General features: G+C 56.4%; 6 protein-coding genes across 6 annotated transcripts; 4 read left to right on the top strand and 2 right to left on the bottom strand.

The window, feature by feature from the left end:
- Window positions 1-1,319: 1,319 nt before the first annotated feature.
- Window positions 1,320-2,132, top strand: BKCO1_1000570 (methyltransferase domain-containing protein; the record flags this gene model as incomplete). The annotated part of the gene is made up of 1 exon (XM_020269982.1): window positions 1,320-2,132. One exon carries the CDS (start codon window positions 1,320-1,322, stop codon window positions 2,130-2,132), a length of 813 nt encoding a protein of 270 aa, XP_020135156.1.
- A 2,320-nt stretch (window positions 2,133-4,452) lies between these two features.
- Window positions 4,453-10,950, top strand: BKCO1_1000569 (nacht domain protein; the record flags this gene model as incomplete). The annotated part of the gene is made up of 2 exons (XM_020269980.1): window positions 4,453-4,475; window positions 4,524-10,950. 2 exons carry the CDS (start codon window positions 4,453-4,455, stop codon window positions 10,948-10,950), a joined length of 6,450 nt encoding a protein of 2,149 aa, XP_020135512.1.
- Window positions 10,951-14,171: 3,221 nt separating this feature from the next.
- Window positions 14,172-15,155, top strand: BKCO1_1000568 (natterin-like protein; the record flags this gene model as incomplete). The annotated part of the gene is made up of 1 exon (XM_020269979.1): window positions 14,172-15,155. One exon carries the CDS (start codon window positions 14,172-14,174, stop codon window positions 15,153-15,155), a length of 984 nt encoding a protein of 327 aa, XP_020135513.1.
- Window positions 15,156-16,488: 1,333 nt separating this feature from the next.
- Window positions 16,489-18,515, top strand: BKCO1_1000567 (cytochrome p450; the record flags this gene model as incomplete). The annotated part of the gene is made up of 6 exons (XM_020269978.1): window positions 16,489-16,782; window positions 16,824-16,940; window positions 17,022-17,142; window positions 17,223-17,291; window positions 17,366-17,944; window positions 18,052-18,515. The coding sequence occupies 6 exons, from the start codon at window positions 16,489-16,491 to the stop codon at window positions 18,513-18,515; spliced, it is 1,644 nt and encodes a 547-aa protein (XP_020135516.1).
- Window positions 18,516-18,860: 345 nt separating this feature from the next.
- BKCO1_1000566 (cytochrome p450) lies at window positions 18,861-20,666 on the bottom strand (the record flags this gene model as incomplete). The annotated part of the gene is made up of 3 exons (XM_020269977.1): window positions 18,861-19,941; window positions 20,001-20,488; window positions 20,541-20,666. The coding sequence occupies 3 exons, from the start codon at window positions 20,664-20,666 to the stop codon at window positions 18,861-18,863; spliced, it is 1,695 nt and encodes a 564-aa protein (XP_020135517.1).
- Window positions 20,667-21,716: 1,050 nt separating this feature from the next.
- Window positions 21,717-22,988, bottom strand: BKCO1_1000565 (integral membrane; the record flags this gene model as incomplete). Its single annotated transcript, XM_020269976.1, has 4 exons — window positions 21,717-22,168; window positions 22,229-22,315; window positions 22,375-22,831; window positions 22,890-22,988. The coding sequence occupies 4 exons, from the start codon at window positions 22,986-22,988 to the stop codon at window positions 21,717-21,719; spliced, it is 1,095 nt and encodes a 364-aa protein (XP_020135514.1).
- Window positions 22,989-23,659: the final 671 nt, after the last annotated feature.

Here is a 23,659-nt window from a genome sequence, read left to right as displayed (position 1 = left end):
GTGGCCTTGTGGGATGTTGTGTGTAAGACTGGGCAGCTGGCATTGCCGAAGCTCATTTTACATATCTCTCTGCTGTACTGGCAACAGAATGACAGCCCACAAGCCAGCTCGATCTGTGATCAGGCTTTGAGGGCGCTAAAGCTATTGAGACATGATCGACATGTGACACAAACGTCGAGATAGCATGTAGTAGGCTTCAACTGCTGCCTACCGAGGGTGCCTATGGTAGTCATTAGGGCTGATACTGCGCCCCACACTTTAAATTAACTTTACCCTCTCACTCCATTTTTGCATCAAGGGGACTCTCGAATATTTCTAAAACGCAACAAAGGTAGAGGCGTTTTCTTTCAAGCCTTTTCCATCTTTGTGGATGAAGAAAAAGGAAAGCTTCTGACGAGCTTTAGCGACCGAACGAACATCGGCTTGGACTAACACCTGGACTTTCATGTGAGGATCGTGTCAAAAAGCCAGGATCTACACACCCCTTCAAGTTTGCACAGCATGCACGCAACACCTTTCAGCCGCCTCTTCGCAAATTTTTACCATAATGAGCGCATACTCAACTAGGGTTGGTGCCGCTCAAGCCCTCTCTTCCTCCAAACTGAGTGTGCATAAATGACCCAGGGCTTGAGATATCGTATGTCAATGCTTATCAGCCCCTTGTAGATTTGAGGACCAATTAATCTTTCAGGAAATGCAGTACGAATGGTACAAAGCGCTGATGCCGAAGCGTTATCTGGGGACCAGGTTGAAGTTTCGGGTCAGGATCGACAGTTTGTGGACAGTTGGTAGAATGTGAGTGGCTGGGGTTTTGTGGTGTAGTCCTGAAATGGTTTTGACTACGCCGCGTTAAGTGGGGATTGTCCATGTTAGGAAGTAGGACATGCTCGAAAGGTGAGGTGGGGCCAGCGATGCGCCGCCCAGTTCTTCAAGAAAAATAGGGGTTTGGGGGTTTGGGCCTGTGGGTCGATGATGCGATCGCATTCTTTTTGGGGGAAAAATCAGCAGCAGGCTGCAACAGCTGTACTTTGAACGACCATATTTTTCCGTTTCTCTTTTCGACTCTGCTGCCTAGATGCCCATCTGCATCCCGTGCAGCTGAGCACACTCAAATCCAATTCAGTACCACCGCGGTAGAATTTAATGCGAACGCTGAGTGGCTCCAACGTGGCCAGCCCCAGTGAAGTCCCGATACCATACCAGTCCCGACGATCTCAAATCAGCCTCATATAGCGGCTTTGAGGTAGCACATGAGAGCCTTGCGCTGAGGTTCTTCTGACCCATTGAACTTTTGTGACCAGTACAGACCCTTCGCACCGATGGCCAAACCCTCCGCAACCCGCACCGACACCTCCGCAGGCGTAGCCGCGTACTCCTCCATCTTTCTCCGCCTTCTCTACGACTACCTCGTCCTCGGCCTATACTGCCGCTTCGCCTGGCGCTGTCCCACCCACCCAACTCTCACCACTTTCTTCAACTCACACGTGCCTACCACCACCACCTCCTCCTCCACAGACCGACGCCAGCTCCGCATGCTCGACATCGGCGTCGGCACCGGCTACTTCCTCGAACAAGCCCCCCTCTCCGCCGCCGGCATCTCCGACGTCGTCCTCGTCGACCTCAACGCCAACTGCCTCGCGCGCACCGCGCCGCGCGTGCAGGCCGCGCATCCACACGTCAACTGCATCCCCGTGCAAGCCGACTTCTACCGCCTCGACGACAGCCGCTTGCTTGCTGCGTCACCCACGCCCTCCTCGTCCTCCTCCCCTTCCGACGACCACGGCGGCGATGCTCACCACCACCACCGCGGCTTCGACGCCATATCCGCGATGCTCCTCCTGCACTGCCTGCCGGGCCCACCGGCGCGCAAGGCCGCGGCGCTGTGCGGGCTGCGGACGCTCATGGATGCGGAGCGGGGCGTGTTGTTTGGGGCGACGGTGTTGGGGGACGGGGTGGGGCACAATGTGTTGGGGCGGTTGCTGATGCGGTGGCATAATGCGGTTGGGATATTCGACAACAAGGGCGATGAGGCGACGGGGTTTGTGGAGCCGTTGAGAGAGGCGTTCAAAGACGTCGAATGGAGGGTTGAGGGAAAGATGCTGTTGTTTGAGGCGAGGGGTCCGATTTTGTGATTGCCCCTTCAGCCTTATGCTAGTGTTGCGGCCTACGCCTCAAGCCTTGTTGATGATGCGGGGTAAGCGCCTTCATCATACGTGTACAAGGGCTCGGGCTCGCGGATCCCACTCTTTCCGGCATTTTCCCTGTCTATGCTTTGGAAAGAATTATGGACACTCCGCTCATACCCGTCCTAATCCCAAGACCCTTTGCTTTTCACAGCCTTGACTCCATGCCTCACCTTCAATGCTGTCTGTCCCAAGCACCTGATCACCCCGATTCTCCTGAAAGTCGTCCCTTTTACACCACCTTCCCTATTAACGGGTTCAGGCAGCAACACAGTTATATTTTCCCGAATACACTGCAACGAAGAGGAAGAAAGTATCGTAGAATACTTTCTTATTGCTTGGTTATGTTTTCGGTGTTCCCATTGATTTGAAATTCCGCTGAGGTGATTGTTTAAAGCCCTTCGGCTTGGCCAAAGTATTCGGCAGAAACTGCATCGGCCGCGTGCTGGCAAACCCGCTATCAGCAGCTAGGTCCTCGTCAAAATAATGTAGTGCTGCCCATCCATCATAGCTTGGCTTCGAGAGCTGTGTTGTGTTGCCAATTGCTGTAAATTTGACATTAAATCTTGCGCAGTAGTGGTACTCATGCGTGGCAATTATCACGAACGGGTACCCTCTTTAAAAGGTGTCCAAGTACGAACATTGGTCTGCAGGATCATCCAGTACGAACCTCAATCTCCAAGCTGGCTAATGCAAGGGACAACTTTCTGTTGGATGAAGAACCACGCGCATCGAGGGGTTGGATCATCTGGTGGTGGGGGATGGCGGGGTGCCTGGGATGCAGATCGGCAGCTGAGTAGCGGCTGGACTCCAACCACCTGCAGCGGGCTGGCTGGGATCTTCAGTTCGATGATAGCGCCGCGCGGCCTGCGCGGAAGGGATAATCCTTCGGGTCGTTGTCCCTGCCACCCGCCCGCTAAAAATCAACTAACTCGCCAATGATGTGGGGTAAATAATAGTAGTTCTAATGGTTTGCTTAACATCTTTAGGCCTCCACTACCATCTCTACAACCAAGGGAAATTGAAAGAGCCCTCAGTTCTCCGCCGGTGCATGTCTTCCAGCCACACGCCTGTGCAAGGCATGATCTTCAATCGGTCTCGGCGTGGTCCTCGCTTAGCATACGTTGGATGAAGATAAGCAGGAAGGTTCGTAAAGTCAAGAGTTTTTGACAGGTCGTATTTGGGCGCAGCGCTCGCGCCTTGGCACACGGTATGAAGACCTAGTGTGCCAGCCTTCGTGACGATTCCAATTGACATTTTTATCATACGTAGAATTGATATCGTTAGTGAGGCAGCCGGTGAGGGGCACTGGCGAATGAATCACTTGAAATTCGATCCGTCCGAGGATTCCAGTTGCCTGATTCACGCAGCGAGACACTGAGAGAGGAATACAAGCTTCCATTGCGCTGAATCGGGCAAGCTACAATGGTTCGACTCGCGTGTATGCCGGATGGTGATGTTCTCTGGGACCGAACGTGCCGCGGTCGGCAGAAGTTGTTGTAGTAGAAGAAGGTCGTGTCATTGCGCATAGATACTAACTTGGGCGAACGCCAAAGCTCTGGCGATCGGACGAATCCCTGCCATCGATACGTACTTGTACATGTACGATGACATGGGAATGGCTGGTCAAGAGTCGCGTCCCGTCCCGTGCGGGGTCCGGATACGCTAGTCGGGGTCTACCTGAGAAGATGTTTGGGGAACAACGTGATCTGGAGCTGTGCCGATTGGTTTTGCCATGTATCCATCCTCGTCCGTGCCGAGTGGAGCAAGTGATGACCTATTGCAATCGACGCACTATCTTCCGGACGGCCTGCTGTCGGAGGTGAGTCGTCGCGCGCTTGGCACTGGAGTACCTCATTCAGCTTCCTCTTTTTGGCAGGCTGATGCCTCATCAGTCAAGCGTGCATCGCGCAATGGCTGGTGTGCGGCTGGAATTGCACATTTACTGAGTCCCAAACGATCCCCCACGACCCGAGCGCGCGCCGCGTCTCTTCTGGAGGAGAGCCGGTCCAGATGCGAGGCTGGCATGACTTCACAATGATTGCGTAGCTGTACTAGCATTGTCTCGTGCAAAGTCCAGCCACTAGTTAGAGCAAGCCACAAAATGAACATAAGAAGGGCGCTCATCACTCTTCTTTCAGTCCAAGGGTCAAGGGCATTCGTCACTCTGGATTTACTTGTATCATCTATAATACGCCCGCCAAACCCTTCACTAAGCCACCTCAACGCTGATATCCAATCGTAACTGGCAGTCAATTTCCCCTTCAAGATGGCGGAATATCACACCAATGGGTAAGACCAAACCATGGCCCCTGAGAGCTGTGCTAACAGACCCGGAAGAGAGCATCCGCTCTTCATCGACAGTGATTTGGCCAACAAGAGAAAAGACTCATTTGACGTATCGCCCACTACGGTACGTCGGTCCAGCGTCACCATACTGCGAGACAGCACTATGCGAGCGTCGGGCAAGGTGAGAAATGAGCTCAGCACCCCGCAGCGTACACTCATGGAGAACGAAATCAAAAATGTGGACGGGTTCCTCGACTACGTCGCACATCTGCGCCTCCGCTACATGCCCCACCAAGGCAGCAAGTGGGACCGGGTGCTGCAGTGGGCCGAGTTCTTCGGCAGCGCGGTGCATCACTTCCAGGTAGCCGCCCAGAGCGTCATGAACTGCGGCGACGACGCGGCGCAGCTGATCTGGGGCAGCTGCCGCGTGCTGTTGGAAATGGGGATGCAGCGGCTTGACATGATTCACACGGCGTTTGCGCTCTTCAACGACGCCGCCCTCATGCTCGCCCAATTCTCCGAGAACAAAGACATGTTCAGCAGCAGTGGGAACAATGTCCAAGAGAGCCTGGCAACCGCCTACGGTGACCTCGTCAGTCTCGTCGTGGACGTCTCCGTACACTACGTCAACGGCGGCAGCATTGCCGAGTTCGACGCTCGATTCGCACGCCGCGCCGACGCCCTGTTTTCATCCAGGGAGCACATAATCGCGTCGTTCTGGAAAACGCAGCTGCAAATGCGCTTCGGCAAGGACATCACCACCGAAATCGAGCAGATCCGGTACTTCCTCTCGCCCAGTGACACGGTCGTCCGGGCTCACTTTTCGAAAAAGCTGAAGTCGCGCGAGCGCCACGTCGAGTACACGTGCGAATGGTTTGATCCGATGCTCCGAGAGTTCACGTCGGGCGACGACAACGTTTTTCTCGTCACGGGCAAGCCGGGCTGCGGCAAAACCGTGCTCTCGCAGTGGATCATGGAGAGGTTGCGACGCCAGCAGGACCGAGCCAGCTACAACGTGGCGTGTTTCTTTGTCGAGAGCGACTTTAAGACGGAGATTTCGCCGCTCAGCATCGCCAAGGGCCTGCTGCTCCAAGTGTTCGACAGCAGCATTGGCGATGTGGACTTGTACGAGCAGATCCTGGCTCTCGAGCAGCGGCCTCCTGTCGACGGTCTTGCTATGGAGCAGGCCCTGTGGACCGCCATGGAGGGAGCCCTGAAGCGTAAGCGTACCATGCTGATCGTTGACGGCCTGGACAAGGTTGTTGGCGGCGATGATGCCGGCGTGAGGGTGCTGGACCGGTTGCACTCCATAACCTCGCAGAGCAGCGGCACCAAGGCAGTCGTGATGTCGGAGCCGCTGAAGAAAGCCGGATCGCACCGAGCGCGGCTGTTCACCATCGAGACGAAACACGTGCAGCAGGACATGGACCGTGTCCTGCATGGAGTCGTCAGCTCGTCGTTCCCGTCGCTGAACAACAACGAAAAGTCCAACTTGGTCCACCGCGTGGTGGCTCTTGGAGACGGGTCGTTCGCCCACGCCATGCTCCTCCTCGAAATGAGCAAACGCGAGAAGACCCTGTCAGGCATGATGAGCGCGCTGGACAGGGCCCCACGCACCATGGCCGAGTGCGGCAAGAAGCTCGTGGACATGGTGGACCTGCACCAACGGGACACGAGATCCACTGTTGCCTGGCTCCTGGCCGCACAAAGGCCTTTGACGGTCCGGGAAATCAGGACCTTCCTGGCAGTAGACACGTCCCAGCTCACGGCATCCACGCGAATCTCCGACGCCGAGAACGACTTGCGCCATGCCCTGGGCCCTCTGATCCGCATACAAGACGGCGTGGTCCGTTTCCGGTTCCCTCTGATTCAACAGCAGTTGGTCGAGCTGGCGTCGGCCGTGAAAGACTTCGGGGCCAAGGAAGCTCGCTTCCCATTCAACATGCAGGAAGCCAGCTGCGACATGGTCAACCGCTGCCTGGCCGATGTCAAAATGTCGGTGACGGAACACTGTGAACCATCAGTGGAGCCGATGCCGGCGGACATGCTGGAACGCATGTTTGACAACCACAGCCTGTTGGAATACACGGCGCGGTACTGGGCCGTTCACTTCAAGCAGTCGCCCATGTACATGAAGGACGGCAAGCACAAGCTCACATCCGAATTCAAGTACGTCTTCCCGGCATCCACGACGCTCGCCGTGCTCGAGCACTCTTGCTGGACGGCCGAGATGGTGTCGTACCACACGCTGGCCCTGCAACTCCGCCAAACGGTCGTCCCGGACCACGAAGAAGCCATCTTCCAAACCCTAGTGTCCCTCGCCCGCACACACCAAATGGTGTCCAACACCAAGGAGGCCAGCACCTACTACCACGACGCCTTCACCCTCGGATCCCGACTCTTCGGCAAGCAAAGCAGCATGGTCTCCATCGTCGTCTCCGGCTTCATCGACACGACCCAGCCCACAAAGGAGAACCTGACGACGCGCGAAGAGCTCCTCGAGTACCTCGTCGGGTACCAGCGTCACTCGCGCGGCGCCTCGGCGCAGCACACGATCAAGTACGCGCGCATGCTCGTCCAGCTGTACAAGGAATCGGGCAAGATGGCGCGGGCGATCGAGCTGGAGGAGGAGCTGCACAACATGTGCATCGAGCACTACGGCACGCACCACGCGGTGACGGAGGAGGTGCTGGAGGGCCTGATGGCGCTGCTCAAGGAGGCGGGCAACACGGAACAGCTGACACGCATGCGCATCTCCAAGTACGAACGTGCCCGGCGCTCGCTCTCGCTGTCGGACCCGGCGCTGGTCAGGGCGGCCCGGGATATGGTGGCGTTTTACGAGAAGAACGGCCAGGTGCAGCGCGCCGAGGAGGTGCTGACGGAGCTGTGGCAGTCGCTCACCCAGGCGTGCCAGAGCCGCGGGTCGGTGACGCTGCAGGAGCGGAAGCTCGAGGTGGCCATGGCGTATCAGACCTTTTTGCATCACCATGGACGGGCGCAGGATGCCCAGAATGTGCTGGTCGGCGTGTGGACCGAGTATCAGGACGAGCTGGACACGGAGAACAGGCTGTCCGACCATCAGCTGCGCAATATCCTTGCTATCGGCCGCGAGCTGCAGCAGCACCGCTTGCTGGAGGCTGCGAAGAAAGTCTTCAGCAGCATGTGGGGCTATCTACGCCGCGTGAACGAGCAGCACAGTGCCTTGGCCGTGGAGACGGCTATGTGCCTGTCCAATGTCTCGAGAGAATTGATGGAGGCAAAGATCGGGGCGACGGCTAACTCCTCCTCCTCCTCCTCTTCTTCCTCGACTGAAAGCCGCGAGGTGTCGGAGGAATCGATCAGCGAGCTTGAGGAAATCATGGAGTCCATCACCTCGATCATAAAGACCATGTCCACGCCCTCTGCCTCTGGCCCTTCAGAAACCATTTCATCATCGTCATCCAAAAGGGAGCACAAGACTTCCAGCTCGGCATCGGCCAGCCTCGTCACCACCGCCGGTACTCTCAGCTCCTTCTACGTCTCCCAAAAGCAGTGGCGCAAGGCAACAAGCACCTGCATCAAAGCCCTCGAAGTCGCGTGGCCCTCGGTCATCGCCGCCTCGGGCAAACCCGAGCTGCCATCCCGCGACGCGGACCGCATCGTCGCCATCGCAACGGCCAAGCGCCTGGCCTTCTGCTACTTCACCCAGCGGCAGATCAGCAGGGCGGAGCATATCCACGTGCGCGTCTTCCAGGCCACCAAGGTCCTCGGCGTGCGCGACGAGCGCTGCACCCGCGCCGCGTACCAGTTGGTCGAGTTCTACGAGACCGTCTACCAATTCGACAAGGCCGTCGACGTCTTGATGGATCTGCACGCCATGCAAAAGAAGACGTTGACCGCGTCGGATGCCGTGACCATCATGACGGCGTACCGGCTGGCCAGGAGCTGTCGAGAGCTGCAGCGGGACGAGGATGCGGAGAGGTACTTCGTTGAGATCGTGAAGGCGCTCAGCAAGGCGTCGGACGACGAGATACTGGAAAAAGAAGCCATCGAGGCTGCCTTTGCAATGTGCGAAATGTACATTGAGACGCAGCGATGGGGCGATGCCCGGAAGCTCTACACCAAGCTCTGGAAGACGGTGCTGACGCAGAGCACCGGCTACGGCTGGACGGAGCAACGCGTCGAAGGGTTGTACGTTGGGTTCTTCGACGTGCTGCAAACGAAGCTCAAAGTCGACGACAAGATGCTGCTGCAGATCACCACTGAATATCAGCAGCGTGTCGTGGTGCTATTCGGCGAAGACAGTGAGGTCAGCATCAAGGCGTCGCTGCGGCTGGCTGAGATGTACGAGCACAGCGAAGAGCACAGCGAACGCGCCGTGCCTCTCTACGAAAAGGCTCTGTCTTGGTCGGGCAAGACGACGGCTGTGGATCAAAAGCTGCTCAAGTCCCTCACGGAGTGCCGCCAGCGCCTGGCGAACCTGTACTCGAAGCAGAAGGGCACCTCGTCCAAGGGTCTCACCATCTACCGCGAGGAAATCCACAAGACGGCGGCCACGCATGGCTTCGCGTCCAGCCAGGCGATGCGACAGCTCAGCGAGTTCTGTGCCAACAGCGATTCCAAGGAGAGCCGCACCCAAGCCCTCGAGCTGCTCCAAACCGCCATCCGCGACATCCTCGTCAAGGAGCGCAGCGCCGAGAAGCAGGTCGATGCCGCCCACTCGATTGTCCGCATGTACGTGCAGCTGGAGCACCGCCAGACGGCCGTGGACCTGCACACCACCATCCGCCGCCAGATCGTGTCGGGCGAGTACCAAACCACGGGCAACAACGCATTCAACCTGCAGGGTGCGGGCCAACACTCGTTCGCCTTCGTCGTCGCCATGGAGGAAGCCCTCGCCGACGGCCGGCACCACTTCAGCGAACTGATGGCCACGCTCATGACCGAACGCCTCCTCCACCAAAACTACACGCGCGCCGTCAAAGCCGACGTCAGCTTCGACACGCTCTTCTCCCACGGCGCGCGCCTCGTCGCCTTCTACACCACCCACTCCCGCCCCGAAGAAAGCAAGCAAACCGAAGCCGACCTCCTCCAGCGCTTCGCCCGCGTATTCGACGCCCAAGCCACCTCATCCACCTTCCGCGCCTTCTTCCGCACCTGCCTCCACGAAATGGGCACCACCGGCCGCGACCACGTCGTCGTCCAGTCCGCCGCCTCCACCCTCCTCGACCACCTCCAAGCCTCGCGCTTCCGCGACGCCCACGAGCTCAGCGGCTACATCATCCGCTTCCTCACCCTCTACTCGACCTTCTCCTCGCAAGACAACGTCTCGACCGCCTTCCGCCTCGCCCTCCGCCTCAGCGGCCGCACCGAACCATCTTCTTCCAGCACCACCTCCACCGGCTCCACCACCGGCCCCACCACCACCACCGCCCCCCGCGCCCCTCCCGTCCCCCAATGCCCCGACAAAAAACTCCGCGCCCTCCTCACCGACGACGCCTCCTCCTTCCTCCGCCTCGCCGTCGCGCGCCTCGACGCCCTCGGCGTCACCGCCATGCCCCTGCACGACCTCAACCAGCTCGTCGGGCTGCTGGGCGAGCTGCGCAACTGGGAGGCGCTCGAGGCGGTGCTCTCCGCCGCGTGGTCGTCGCGGCACAACGCGCCCGGCGGCGGGGGAGCCGCGCCGTGGCCCGCGCACACGGTCGTGGCGCTGGGCGCGCGGCTGGTGCAGGTAAGGTTCCAGCTGCCCGGGTGCAGGGCGCAGGCGTTGCATCTGGCGGCGGATATGGCGTATAATTTGCGGCGGACGTGGGGGTTGTTGGATGGGGAGACGTTGGGGATGTTGAGGCTGTTGGCGGGGTTGGATGTCGTGGCGGGGGAGGCGGGGGCGGCGTTGGAGGTGCGGGGGAGCGTGTTGAGGGGGGTGTTGGAGGGGGTGGAGCATGGCGTTTTTGGGAGGGAGGAGGCGGCGGTGGTGGCGGCGAGGGAGTTTGAGTTGTTGCGGGTGACGCATGCGGCATGTGGGGGGTGGAGTGCGGGGGATGTGGCGACGTTTGGGAGGTTGCAGGTTAGGCTGGGTGATGTGTTGGGGAAGGAGGAGGCGTGGAGGAAGTGCAAGGATGCGCAGGAGGGGGTGGAGGGGTGGAAGGCGCCGAAGGGGAAGGAGCAGAGGCTGGGGGAGCTGGAGAAGGTGGGCATGCCGGAATCGTGGGAGTTTCTGGGGACAGATGAGGAAGGTCATGTGCATCGGAATAATCTGAGGAGGACGAGTGGGTTGGAGAGGCCGAGGAGCCCTGCTGCCATGTTGCATTCTGGGGGCGGTCATGGTGGGAGTGGAAAGACTGTCACGCCGCCCAGGGAGCGGGGGTCGCCGGAGATGAAAGGGGAGCACAAGATAGGAGAGCTAAAACCGGTGAAGAGGCAGAAGGCCGGAGTCGATGACGACATGCTTCGGGCGTTGGAAGGAGGTCCTGTTGGTGGGCCCATTGGTGGGAAATAATTCGGTTTGTGTCGTTGCTGGCTTCATGTTTACCTGTCTGGTTTTCTTCAGTATTCAGCTCTTCGTATGTCTTTATCTACGTAATCGCTTTTTGATCAGCATACAACTCGGACACTTCCTTGGAATTGGTGAATGCTACATGAGCAAATGCCTAACAATATGATGCCAGTACCGATGCGAAGGTGCTTCGATTGGAAATGTGCCCCAGCTCTGGGGTTCACTTCGGAGGTTCAATCTCGTCAACGATCACGGAAACACCTCGACCCAGTTCGCGGAGGTGTGTGAATGGTACCTTTCCTGTAGTGTAGACGGCATGAGGGACGGTAGTGACAATTTCCATGTCCAAAAGAAGGGGATTGTGTCATCAAGCGTGGTGAACGAAGTCTGTCTGTAAGCCGCGCAGTAACTGGCTGCCTGGAGTTCACCTGCACGTCAGCATTGTGCAACAGTAAACCATACCCCGGACCACCATCTTGTTTACATGCCCGTATCTACTCTTTCGCTTGTGGAATTCTACATATATCCCCGGCGCAAGCAAGTCTTGGCACCATGTCTCTCCACAATCATCACCATTGGATAGTTAACAGTTTTAGCGGGTTGGCTGGACCTGCTGCGACTTACGTCACCAACCCGACCAGCTACGCTGCAGAATTCCCTAATGATTTAGAAAGCCGTCCTCTCGCTCCAAGCCACAGCCCCGCTCCGCTCGATAGAATTCCGCCTCAACTCACCTCTCTCCTTCCGGTCTCTATTAGCGGAGCTCTACCATGCCGCTCTTCCACCCGACTGCCTGACTGGCACTCAACCCGTTCTCATTCTCACTCACTCAGGCTTTCCCGCTTGCCGCTGTGTAGCTCCAAAAAAAATTCCTTTTCCGGTTTTTTTTTAACGGATATTAAATTCTGGTGTCTCGGAGAAGGACAAAGGAGACCAAATAAATGGACGACAAAGTTGACTTTGCCCACGTTGAAGTGATCCTTGCTGAAGCAGCTGAAATGCAGAAGGCCGTCGACAGGACAAATCTTGCTATGAAGAGGTGCCCCGAAGGATAGAAGATTGGATTGCTTGTTGATACGCCGGAGCCGTAGCGTTACGACTGTCGTCGGGCAGCTGCGGCGTGCGGAAGTTTTCATTGGCTGAAGTTCACGCTGCCCGTGAGGGAGTTCATCTCAGGGTTTTCGAAAACCAGAAGACTTATCGTTTTCTTCGCGTGCGGCTGAGCAAGTATCCATCCTTCTGGGAGTGGAAAAGACAAAGTCGCTGTCCAGATTGTGGTCATCGTCATAAATTTGGTCCAAGTTGTTCCATGATCAGCGCCGAGCACAGCCACGGATATCAACGTAGCTAAAGGCGTCCATGGTATTCACCGAGCAGATGAGTGCGAACTTCCCATTGACTGTCTGGAGGCATTGATTCCAAGAAGTACCACCATTCACCCATACTCTTCTACGTCCTACTATCAAGCCAAAGCTTCCACGTAGTATCAGCTTTCGAGAAGGGTCTATCCACTTAGCGCGATACTGGATAGGTTTCCATACTGTATCGCTGCAATATCTGAGCCTTCGGACAGTGTACATGTGATATCTTGAGTAGCTGCAAGCTGTGAGCTCTCGCTTCTAAGCAGGACGGATGCAGCTTCACCGGATCAACCTCCGCATCCGCATCGTACAGATCCCAGTCGTCCTTCCCGCACGGCTTATTCATCCAAATCACCTTTCGGTTCCCCTCCCGGATCGCTAGCATCTTCCAGGATCTCGGAGAACCCTGCAACCTACCAGTGCAGGTGGGCCTCTTAGCCAGGTACACCTTTGAGGGCATCGGAAAATGCTTCCATGTGTTCCATCATTTGGCTACCTCTGGCAGCATGTCTGTCCGTCCCGGTGGAGAGCATTGGCCTAATTAGTCAAAAGGCCGAGGCGGGGTAGAAATTGGTAGGCCGTGCGGTCACTCCTCTAATGCAAATCGCAGTCGCGAAAAAGTCGACGTACTCAAGGTGTTGGTTAGTAATGGTAGGACTGTGTAGGACAGAGTTGAGTGTTGGGAATCGAATGTAGTCATGTCTAGGAATGGAGTTGTTGGCCGCATAATCGTCCGCCAACGATGCGGCAAGTAAGCAAGCTGATTTTCTATGTCCGCTGACCACAACCGGTGATATATGATGGGGAAGTAAGCTGACTGGCCCGCCTGACATGACTTCCGTTGTGTCCTTTTTGTTTCAATGGTCACCGAGGTCCAGTAGTAGGCGCGGTGAAACCTTGACTGCCTTGGTGTCTCAAAGTCATCTACTCGAACTTTCAATCTTGATCCATGCTTGCCATGGCTTCTCCTCAGCTGAGGTTGCGTGGACTGGTCGATCCATTACGGATTCTCCGTACAATGCACTTCGGAAGCATGGTGACGACGCAACGATCCAGATAGCGTTATGCAATGCGCACTAGGGAAGTGAAAACGAGGGTAGTTTAAACTTGTCGCTTTATTGCTGCTTGCTTTCGGACTAGCATATGCGCGATCATCTTTCGAGCGGCAGACCAATAGATCTAAGGTGGGGTTGACGGCACCAGCTCCATAAGCGTGGCCAAAGAGGATTCAGATAGGGTGGTACATGGATATGGAACTCGATCTTCCGCATAATCCCTAATACCCATACTATCTTCTAGGTGATGAAATCGCAACACCTTGATTGCGAATTGAGAGCTCCGCTATACAATCCATACGGATCTTTCTACCGGGTGTTACAGTTCTCGAACTCGGCTATCGCAACTGTACCCCGCGCGTTTTTGAGTTGCACCAGAGTGCGGCTGAACGCTGTCAACCAATCAACCAGACGCCTGTCAAGTCTTCCAAGCACGAGTGTTGTGTAACACCTTTCTGAGCTGACGACATGAACTTCAGCTCAGCCACGGCACCCAGGGTTTTCGCAGGTTGCAGGTTGTCCATCACGCCTCAGCTGTGCTATAACACATCTGGAAGGAATGAGAGTGGTGGTTCGCAAGCCAGCATGAGAGAGGAAACACCATAGGTACTGGAAGTCAATCACTGCTCTATTCGGTAAATGCATGGCTTCCGGCGCCGAAGCTCACCGTATTAGCGTCTCAATCTCATCAGTAGTAGCAGACCGAGAAGTTTTTGTGGTCTGTCTTGTCGCTGCTGTATATAAGAAAGCCTTCTTTCTCTCCCAATTCACATTCATCACTCAACCTCCTCTCCAGTCTATTACCACAATGGGCAGTCTCAAGCAGAAGCCAGCCTTGTATATCCCCCCAGAGGGGATCTCCTTCCGCCTCGCCGGATTTGCGAGCTCCTGTGTTTTATTCTCCCGCCACCATGAGTCTCCATCCTTTGGCCATTTCCCTCTCGGTGAGATATACGCCGACCAGTGGTGGCAGCTGGTTCCGGGGTCCGGAGAGCACGAAGGGCGGTACTTGATCAAGAGCGATCGGACCAAGGAAGTGATTTGGTCTCGAACCAACATGAAACCCTATGTCGGAACCATCGATGTTTCGGGCGGCAGCTACTCTGACAACTGGTTTGTACTCGAGCCAGGCACCGGGAAGCTCACCAACTACTTTCGACTAGTCTGTCCCTACTCCAACACCGTCCTGTTCTCGCGCACCCACATGTCCCCAGAGGTTGGGAACTTCCACGCAGACGGCGACAAGTACGACGACCAGTATTTCCACTTTTTGTTCGAGGACATGGACGTTGAAAGCATTCACTTCGACGTCGACAAAGGGGAGATAGTGAACTCGGTCCCACTCGTGATTGCTCGGCAGCGACTGGTCAATGACACCTCGGTGCCCCAGAGCCTTTCTTCAACATTCACCAAGTCAGAGCAGCGGGAGTCGTCGTTCGAGTATACCCGCGGCTTCGCGGTCACAGTGGGGCTTGAATTTTCCGCTGGCATACCCATTGTGGCCGACGGCAAGATCAGCGTGTCAACGACCGTCAGCAGCGAGTTCAAGTGGGGAACAACGACCACAACCACCGAGTCATTCTCAGACACCTTCAATGTCACTGCGCCGGCGAACAGCAGCGTCATTGCCTCCGCGACCGTCCATCGATACGAGCTCAGTGTACCATACACCATGACTTTGAAGTCTCGGGCCACGGAGTACGAGATCAAGACGGAGGGTGTGTATCATGGAGTCAGTTTCCACGACCTCGTTTGCCACTATTCGGAACCAGAGGATAAGAATAAGAAATGAGGGCTATGGGGGATGGATCGGACTGAAGTCTCGACGGGTCAAATTGGATACGGAGAGTAGCGCATGATGGGTGTGCTTGGAGCCTGCAGAGTTAACTCGTTCATGTTGCGGTATCTTTTGTTTTCTTTTCTCTCTTTCGCTCTCTTTTTCTTTTAGCCAGGAATCACGGGTCGACACACGCTCTTTTCACAGCAATCAGAAACATGTCCAAATCGATTCACCGTTTTTCCTTGGAAGGAAGTGTGAGCTAGTCTCGCACGGAATTTCTAGTCATATACTTGAATCCCACGTATCCGCATCGCCTTCGAGGAAATCTGTACTGAAGCTTGCAACAACGGAGCGGCTGTCGATGCGTCTCGACACCAAATGCGACACGGGATGGGCAAAAGAAGTTTTAATCACACGTTTTTTTGAGTTCAACAGTGCTTCTAATCAAGGTTTGCAATGGCTGCTTGAGACCTCGATACGCAGAGAACGTCAGACTTTTCTCTGGCCGGGGAATGATTCCTGCAAAACTTCGTGCACCATGAACTGTCGCTGGTGGTAAGAAATCACCTGGAGTGCTTAGTATATTGCAGTGAACGTGCTCTACCACGGTCTTATTTCTAACCTCGCGACATGAAAATGCTTATTCCCTTAAGCTTGCAAAGACATCCCAATCAATTGCCCCAATTGGTAAGCCGCTTTTCCAAGAAAGGTAACGATATGATAGCTTACAGCCTCTAGACGGAACTTTGCGAATTTGTGAAACTCCTCACTACTAACATTTACAATCTCCAACGTCATCTAAATTGCTTCTGTCCTGCTTCCTAGGACGTGGTTTTTTAATTGTTGAATTCACTTGGTCGTACCTCGTGGGTGGTGGTCTGCTTGTTGACTTCGTGTACTACGCTCTGCATCCGCACGCGCCGCTAGCGCCGGGCACGCAAGGGTACCATCACTTGATAAGATCTTGGCGATTGATAGGTGGGCCACTTCTCGGGATCTCTAGCGCGGGAGATGGATTGGATATAAAGGCTTTTTGCGGAGGTTGAAACACACTATATCGTAACAGGGCAAGTTACATTGGTAAGAGAGGGCTGAAAGTCCGGCAAGGGAGATCAACTGCCGTTGGAGGAAGTTGCTAGGCCGATAGGGCTACCGGTATCCGCCGGGGAATTGTTCAACTCGGGCATAGGCCAACGAAGAAGCGCGCGGGAAACGGCAAAGAAATCAGCGGACCGCCCCGCCGTGAAACGTTTGACAAGGCGTCCGTGTTGATCTCGGGGCACTCAATAAAAAGCCCGTCCGCCGGCAAAAGACAGGCTTTGGTCTCTCCGTCTTCAAAGACGTAATGTCGGTCCATGAAGCTGACAGCTTTCTCCGGGAGCTTGTCTCGGCCCCCACACGGACGCCCACCCTCGTCGCGACGATCTTCTTGATCCTGCTCTTGTTGATCCTTGGTGCGCCGCGCCGCTACCTGGATGATGACAAAGTTCACCCCGGCCTCGAGATCGTGGGCATGCGGCCCGGGGACACCGTCTCGCAGGCTAAACAGCGCTACGCCGAACACTCCAGATCGATCCTGGATGAGGCGACCGCAAAGGCATGCTACAGCCGCCGTTGCTCGCAAGAAATGCTCTTCGTTGTACCCGATACTGACAAAATGGACATTTTCCATGTGTGCAGCTCCGAAAACCATTTCAGGTCTTGACACCGACCGGCCCGCTAATCGTCCTCCCAGCCAAGCATTTGGACGAGATTAAAAGCCATCGGGATCTCTCATTCCATGAAACCATTGCCAAGGTGAGGAAATCCACCACGTTGTTGGAATCTGAGCAAACGGGTCGATAGCGGTGACTGATACACATGTCGGGTATTGTTCAGTCATTCTTTATCAGACTTCCTGGAATATCCATAGCTGGTGGCATGATCGGCTTCAGGTTCATCGTGGAGCACGACGACGTCTTTAATGAGGTGGTCAGAGTGAATTTGACAAGTAGGATAGGTGCGTGAGCCTCTTCACCTCCTCTTCACCTCCCCTTTCATCACTTCGGAGAACAGTTCAGTTGATTTTACGTAACACAGGCAAGCTCACAGCCGCTCTGGCGACCGAAGCAGCGCTGGCCATCAAGCAGGGCTTTTCCCCATCCAAAGGTAAGCAAGAGCCCCTACCGAGGGTAGAAGCGACCGGAGAAAAAGGGTAGTAATCAGACAGGCCAGCTATCCAGACTGGACACCCATCGTCTTGTACCCTGCAGCCGTGCACCTCGTCGCCCGGCTCTCCGCCCGTGTCTTCCTCGGCGAAAGCGCCGCCCGCGACGAATCGTGGCTCCGCATCTCCACCGAATATGCTCATTACGTCATCCCGTTCGTGCGCGCCCTGCGCAGCTGGCCCCCCGCAATGCGGCCATTTGTGCAGCACTTACTCCCGGAGCGTCGGCGGCTGAGAGCCTGCGAAGCCCAGGCGCGAAGATTGATTGCGGCGCTAGCCGAGAAGAGCGGGAACTCGGACGACGCGCTCCACTGGCAGGAGGAAGTGTCGAGAAAGCACGGGAAGGACACGGATGTGGCGGCCGGTCAGCTCGCTCTCTCGCTGGTGGCCGTGCATACGACGTCGATGGCGCTGACGAGGGTGATGTTTGATCTCTGCGAGCACCCGGAGTGGATCGAGCCGTTGCGCGACGAGGTGCGGCGCGCACTCGCCGAGGAAGGCGACGACGGCGTGTGGACCAAGTCGACGCTGATGCGCATGCGGCTGATGGACAGCGTGCTGAAGGAGTCTCAGCGGTTGAATCCCGTGCATCTGAGTGAGTGGTTTCTCTCTACCATCGGCCGAGGGCACCGGCCGAGCCCGTGGCCACACACCACTTCCTTGACATACCGCTGACCTCTAACCCTCCTTTCAAATCATAAGCTCTCATGACCCGCATCGCCACCGCCGACGTCGTCCTCCCTTCCCTACCCGACCTGTCCATCCCCGCGGGCTCCATGCTCGCCGTCTCAACATCAGAGGCCCTGCGTGACCCGACCACATTCCCTGACCCCGACAGCTTCATCGGCGACCGCTTCCTCCGCCTGCGTGAAGAGTCATCGTCAGCAGCAGCCACTCCCGCTGGGACTGAAAGTAGAAGCGGCAACAAGTGGCAGTACGCCACTACCAGCACCCAGCATATCGGCTTCGGCCACGGGGCGCATGCTTGCCCTGGCCGCTTTTTCGCCGCTGCCGAGCTCAAGGTGGCGCTTGCCCATCTGCTGCTGGCATACGACTGGCGGTTTGAGGAGGGGCACTCGGGAGGGAATATTGAGGTTGCCCAGGATATCGTGCCGAATCCGGGAGCTGTGGTGTGCTTCAGGGATAGGAGGGAGGGGAGGCCGTGATGGCCGTCGTCTTATGGAGGACCGCTGAAGTCTTTTTCGTTGTTCTCCGTGTCGGTTGGGGATTGGGTATGGGTTGATGGGTGTCTGTCGAAAATGCCGAGGACCACATGTGTGTTCGTATCGGTGAATACGTCAGATACTCGTTGCTTTGGAATTAGGAGGCTCTTGCATGATGAGTAGATATCGTTCCTCTTCTTTCGGAGAATATACATGTATTTACGTCGGTCTTCGACTGCGAACATGAGAACGGACAGACAATTGGCAGTAAAATCAACTATAAATCTCTATTATGATCTTTCAATCTCAAAGGATAGATGAAGTCTCCACCAAAGGCGCAAGCATCCCTCAAGCCTTCTCGCCATCTCCCACCATCCTCACCCGACAGGGATACTTATTTGCCGCGTGGGCGCCGCCGCCACCGCCCTCGACCTGATAGGCACGATCGCCCAGCGCGGTCCTGATTGCACCGGCACCGCCCAGGTGGCCAGGCGGATGCAAGCGGTCCCACTCGTCGTACGCGGGGCGGAAGTCGAAGGCGCGCGTGGTCATGGCGAGCAAGATCTTGATCTCGGCCATGGCCAGCGTCTGGCCGACGCAGTTGCGCGGGCCGAACTCAAACGGGCGCCACGCTCCCTTGGCCGGGTGCAGCGGGTCGCCCGGCAGCGTCATCGGCAGCCATCGATCCGGTATGAATCGGTTCGGCTGCGGGAACACGGCCGGGTTGCGCTGGATCGCCAGGTGAATCCCCCATACGCTGCAGCCCGCTGTCGGATACCGCGTGCCGTCGCTGCCGACGAGGACGGTGTCGGGCCCGCCTACACGCATCGCTGAGGCGGGTGGGAAGAGACGGAGGGCTTCCTTGATGCATGCTGTTGTGTAGGTGAGCTGGTTGAGGAGGTTGGGGTCGGCGGAGAGGAGGTCGCCGACGCGGTCTGGGCTGGTGCCGGCGCCGAACACTTGGTCGTGCTCGGCGCGAATGCGGGTCAAGCAGTCTGGATTGGTGGCGAGGAGGTGGAAAGCGTAGACCATGGTGCTGGACGTGGTATCGTGGCCGGCGAAGAGGAAGAGCCGGATCTGGGCGCACGCGTAGTGCTTGAACGTCTCGTCCAGCGTGGTGGCATCGGACGACGCGCCGCTGGCATTCTCTTCGGCCATGTATGAGTCTAGCGCGAGGGCAACGATTGATTTGACGCTTCTGGTGTCGCGTTTGGAATCATTCGAGTACCGTCGTTCAACGAACCGTTTGTCCAGCTCCGCTTCGATGTACTTGTTGATCTTACGTCCGTGGTACCAAAGCTTGTAGGGGCGCATTGGATTCCAGCGATTGAACGGATTGAGTTCCGTACCAAACGACGTCCACTCGATAAGCGCACGGAGGCTCTCCGGAATCCATGAGGTGAATTCCTGGTACCGGAAGTGGGTATCCCTGTATGCTTGTCAGCAGCCGCTCGGTGGAGTCTACACGCCGTCGATTGCTGGACTTACAGCGTGACAACGCCAATCACATCCAACGTCAGGCGGAGTGTGTCTTCTTCCAAGTAGAACATCTGGTTCTGGCGCACGCGTGCCCTCATCTTCTCGCAGAAGACGCGGCATTCATCCACGATCTTCGGTGTTTGTTGCAGCATGTAACTCGGGCTAAAGCCAGGGTTGAAAATGGCTCTCCACCGCTTCCACGGTACGTCCGGCATGGTAAAGAGATTAGGACCTCCGGTCAGGCCAGCAAATGCATTCTCAATCACGGATGGCTTCAGTGGATTGAACTGCTGCGTAAGCTGAGAGGCCATGTCTGGGGTGGTAAGAATGAGTAACGGCTCGCTAAGCGGCCAAAAGTCGAGATAAAAGGCTTCCTTGTTGAGAGAATAGGCCAGTTCCGTGACTGTATAGTTGGTGATTGCGTCGGCCGGGAGCTTCTCCATGAACGGTTTCATGGCCAGCATATGACCGGTAGCCCAGCTGAATGGGGGCATTGGCTGGGGAAGGTCAGCCTCAGACGTGCAAGCAGTATGAAGTTCAAGCTCTTACCAGTCCCTGTCTGCGCAGTTTGTAAACGATTTTGCGGGCATTGTAGGCTTTGGCAAGGATATAGAAAACACCACCGGCAATGGCGACAAACAACGACAAGGAGAAGCGTCCGAACATGTCTGGCATGGCGATGGACTATGGGAGACTATGCAGAAGGAGCGGAGCATGGCCTTGCGTTGACGGACACGGTACATTTGTAATTGGGGAGTCGTGAGAGGAGATGGTGGAGTCTTCCTGGCCCCGGCGCTGGACAAGCCGGGGGTGGGGGCCAGAATGCTCTGAGTGGTCGAGGACCGAACTGTGCCACGATCACCCGCCTGGGACGATCAGCCGCGCCGCATGCACGCGTTATTACAATGCACCCGGCTAACGGCCCCCACCGCAGGCAGCAGAGCGGGTGCGACGTGACGCCCTCACGCCACGCGGCCCGGCTACTTGGTTCAGCAAACAGCTTCATACGGGGTAGTGCAAAGTTTCTTTTTCCGTGGAAGCGTGGATCCAGACCTATCATACCCCCACAATCGGCATGAAGAACCCGTTTTGGCCTGTCGCACCCCTGGGAACAACCTGCATTCCCATGCAACGATTCTTAGCGCTGCCCTCCCGATGCAAGAGGGGAATGTATGCGACATTAATGAGTAGGCAAAGAACATGGGGTTATGGCAGCGCCGGTTGCCTTGTCGCTGTGGGCGGCGTGATTGGTCAGGGCTCTGCTATCATTGGAACTGGCCGGGCTACCAAAGACCAGAACGGAAACTTCACGCTAGCTGCTGAAGATGGAGGGGAGCGCGTGAGTGGAGAACTTGCACGCGCTGACTGATGGTGCCATCTGATAGGTCGCGTCAGGGGGAACAAGACACTTTGCTGGGATTGTGATGATGTGAAGAGATTGCGTTCGGGCCAGCAGCGCGGGAGATGAAGACGGTTGCCTTCTGGGAAGATTTGCGAGATCCATTCACGCATAATCGGGAAAGGCTGCTGCAGTTGATTTTTCCATCATGTTCCATGATAGCCGAAGCGTTTTACCACGGGGCAATGGAGAACAGATCACGCAACAGAGGCGCAGCTGCCGCATCACCCGTCCTAGACAATCTTGCATGCGTTCCAGATTCCCGTCTACCTAGTGATCCAACCCTGTTCCACTTCATGCGGCCCGTTTCCCCGTCGTATCCCCGCTCACTGTTCTGCATTTCCACCGTAGTGCTTGGGCTCCACGGACTGTTGTGAAAGCGGCGAGTCCACGGTCCCACTTTCTTCATCGAGGCGTGCGCCTGGCTTTCCCGTGGACCCTCGGCGCCACCACCAGCGCCTTGACGGCCGACGCCGGACAAGCGCGTCTCGGCTCTCTCCCGGACCCGGCGACGCACCGCTCCTGTCATCTCCGCGGCTGAAAACGCCGCGGAACGCAGTGACAGAACCCATCATGACGGCAACACAGGCCTCGAGCTGCTGCCAGAAAAACTCCCATGCCACGTCTAGGTTCGCACCATCCCCACGCACGCTGCCCACGATGCGCACCATGGCGATGATGACCATGACCAGTGAAAGCGACAGGAAGGTGCCGAGCCCTATCTTTTGTCGCCGGCTCATGTGCGCCCGGTGGATTATGATGATGGGGAAGGTTACCACTGCGTGCGGACGTGTCGTCAGCAGCCGGTCTTGTCGGGTTGAAAAGGGTAGTCCCTCACCTAAGATATCTGTGACAACATCGAGGATAGTGACGGTGCTCGTCAGGGAGATGTTCAACACGCGGGGCGTATTCGGCATGCATTTCACTGCCGCCCATCACGTCAGCTCTACAGTTCCTGGCGGACATTTGGAAAGATGGTCTTACCGCCTTCCATGCCGAAATATGGGCATAGTATGAAGCCCTCGGAGACCAGGAATGCCCAAGACAGACCCGTAAAGGTGACGACGAACCAGAAGTATGTCTTCAGCCTGGGGGAAATGTTCCAGACGAGTGCTTTGAAGTAAGCCAGGAAGGAGAACTTGACCGCAAAAATAGCACTCCAGTTGGTGCCCAGGAAGATCTGAATCTTCTTGTTACTGTCCAGCAGTGGCAGCACCTCGTCCGTCAGCACGATCACCTTGGTGGGGATGGTGTTGAGTGCCTCGACCAGGTAGAGCTCACTGGTGTACCAGTACACCACAGCCATCGACGTAACCAAGCACGCCGCTGCAAATAGGAGAAAACAGTCGTCCAAGAGGAGGCGCCGCATGTATTGTAGCCGGATGATGAAACGCACGACCACGGTGATGACGGCAAGCCCAGTGAAGAGCCCTATGTTTACCTAGAGCAGACTGCGTCAGAACAGCTATTGATCCAAGAACGAAGGCAGCAGAACAGACCTCGAACGCCTTTCTGCTCACGATTCCGGCGTTGTCGATGGCATTCTGCCTGGCCTCTCCATACAGCGTCTCGTTGGTGGGGGTAGCCCAGGAAGACATGTTGCACCACGCTCTACACGATGTTGTGAAGAAAGACTTTCAGGAGCGGATGAAGAGGGGCACTGTGCTCAGGCCAAGGAAAACTGCATTTGTATACCGTGATAAGTCCTTGTGTAGGACCAATATCGATTAACCGTTGTCATCTGCAAGGCCCGGGGTCCCAGTAAGAGCGTTTCCTGGGCACTGCGCATGACCACTAAAAATGGAAAAGTGTAGGTGTAGAGGAGGAAGCCTGCTATCATGCACGTCGTTGATACTAAGCCTCGGCCCCCACGTTAGCCCTTCTACGATTGAAAATAGACAAAGCTACATCGGGAAGGCTTTGAGCTCGCTGTTCCTAACCCCAACGGCAATCGATCCTTGAGCCATGCTCGGCGCCAAAGCCATTCAGCCCGCTTATTTTACCTGAATTGGACCAGCAGCGGAGCGTTCTGTGGCTACCTGCGGAGAAGAAGCCTAGAATGGCATATGATGGTCTCTATACAGCATGCTGTCTGCTTGCCATAAATAAATCCGCTTAGGGCTGCACCGGAGGCCAGCATGTCTTTGGGGGCTGAAACGTTGTGGGTTATCAGCTGCAGATGTGCAGTGGGGGCGTCGTTGCTCGTCAGCTCGGTAAGCCATTGCCCCGCCACCCCAAGGTTTTGACCACGTCAAAGACGGCCGGGAAA

This window comes from Diplodia corticola (genome assembly GCF_001883845.1).
Source record: "Diplodia corticola strain CBS 112549 chromosome Unknown scaffold1, whole genome shotgun sequence".
NCBI lineage: Eukaryota > Fungi > Ascomycota > Dothideomycetes > Botryosphaeriales > Botryosphaeriaceae > Diplodia > Diplodia corticola.
Note: the sequence above shows the minus strand (reverse complement) of the source record. Positions and strands in the feature narration are given on the sequence as shown.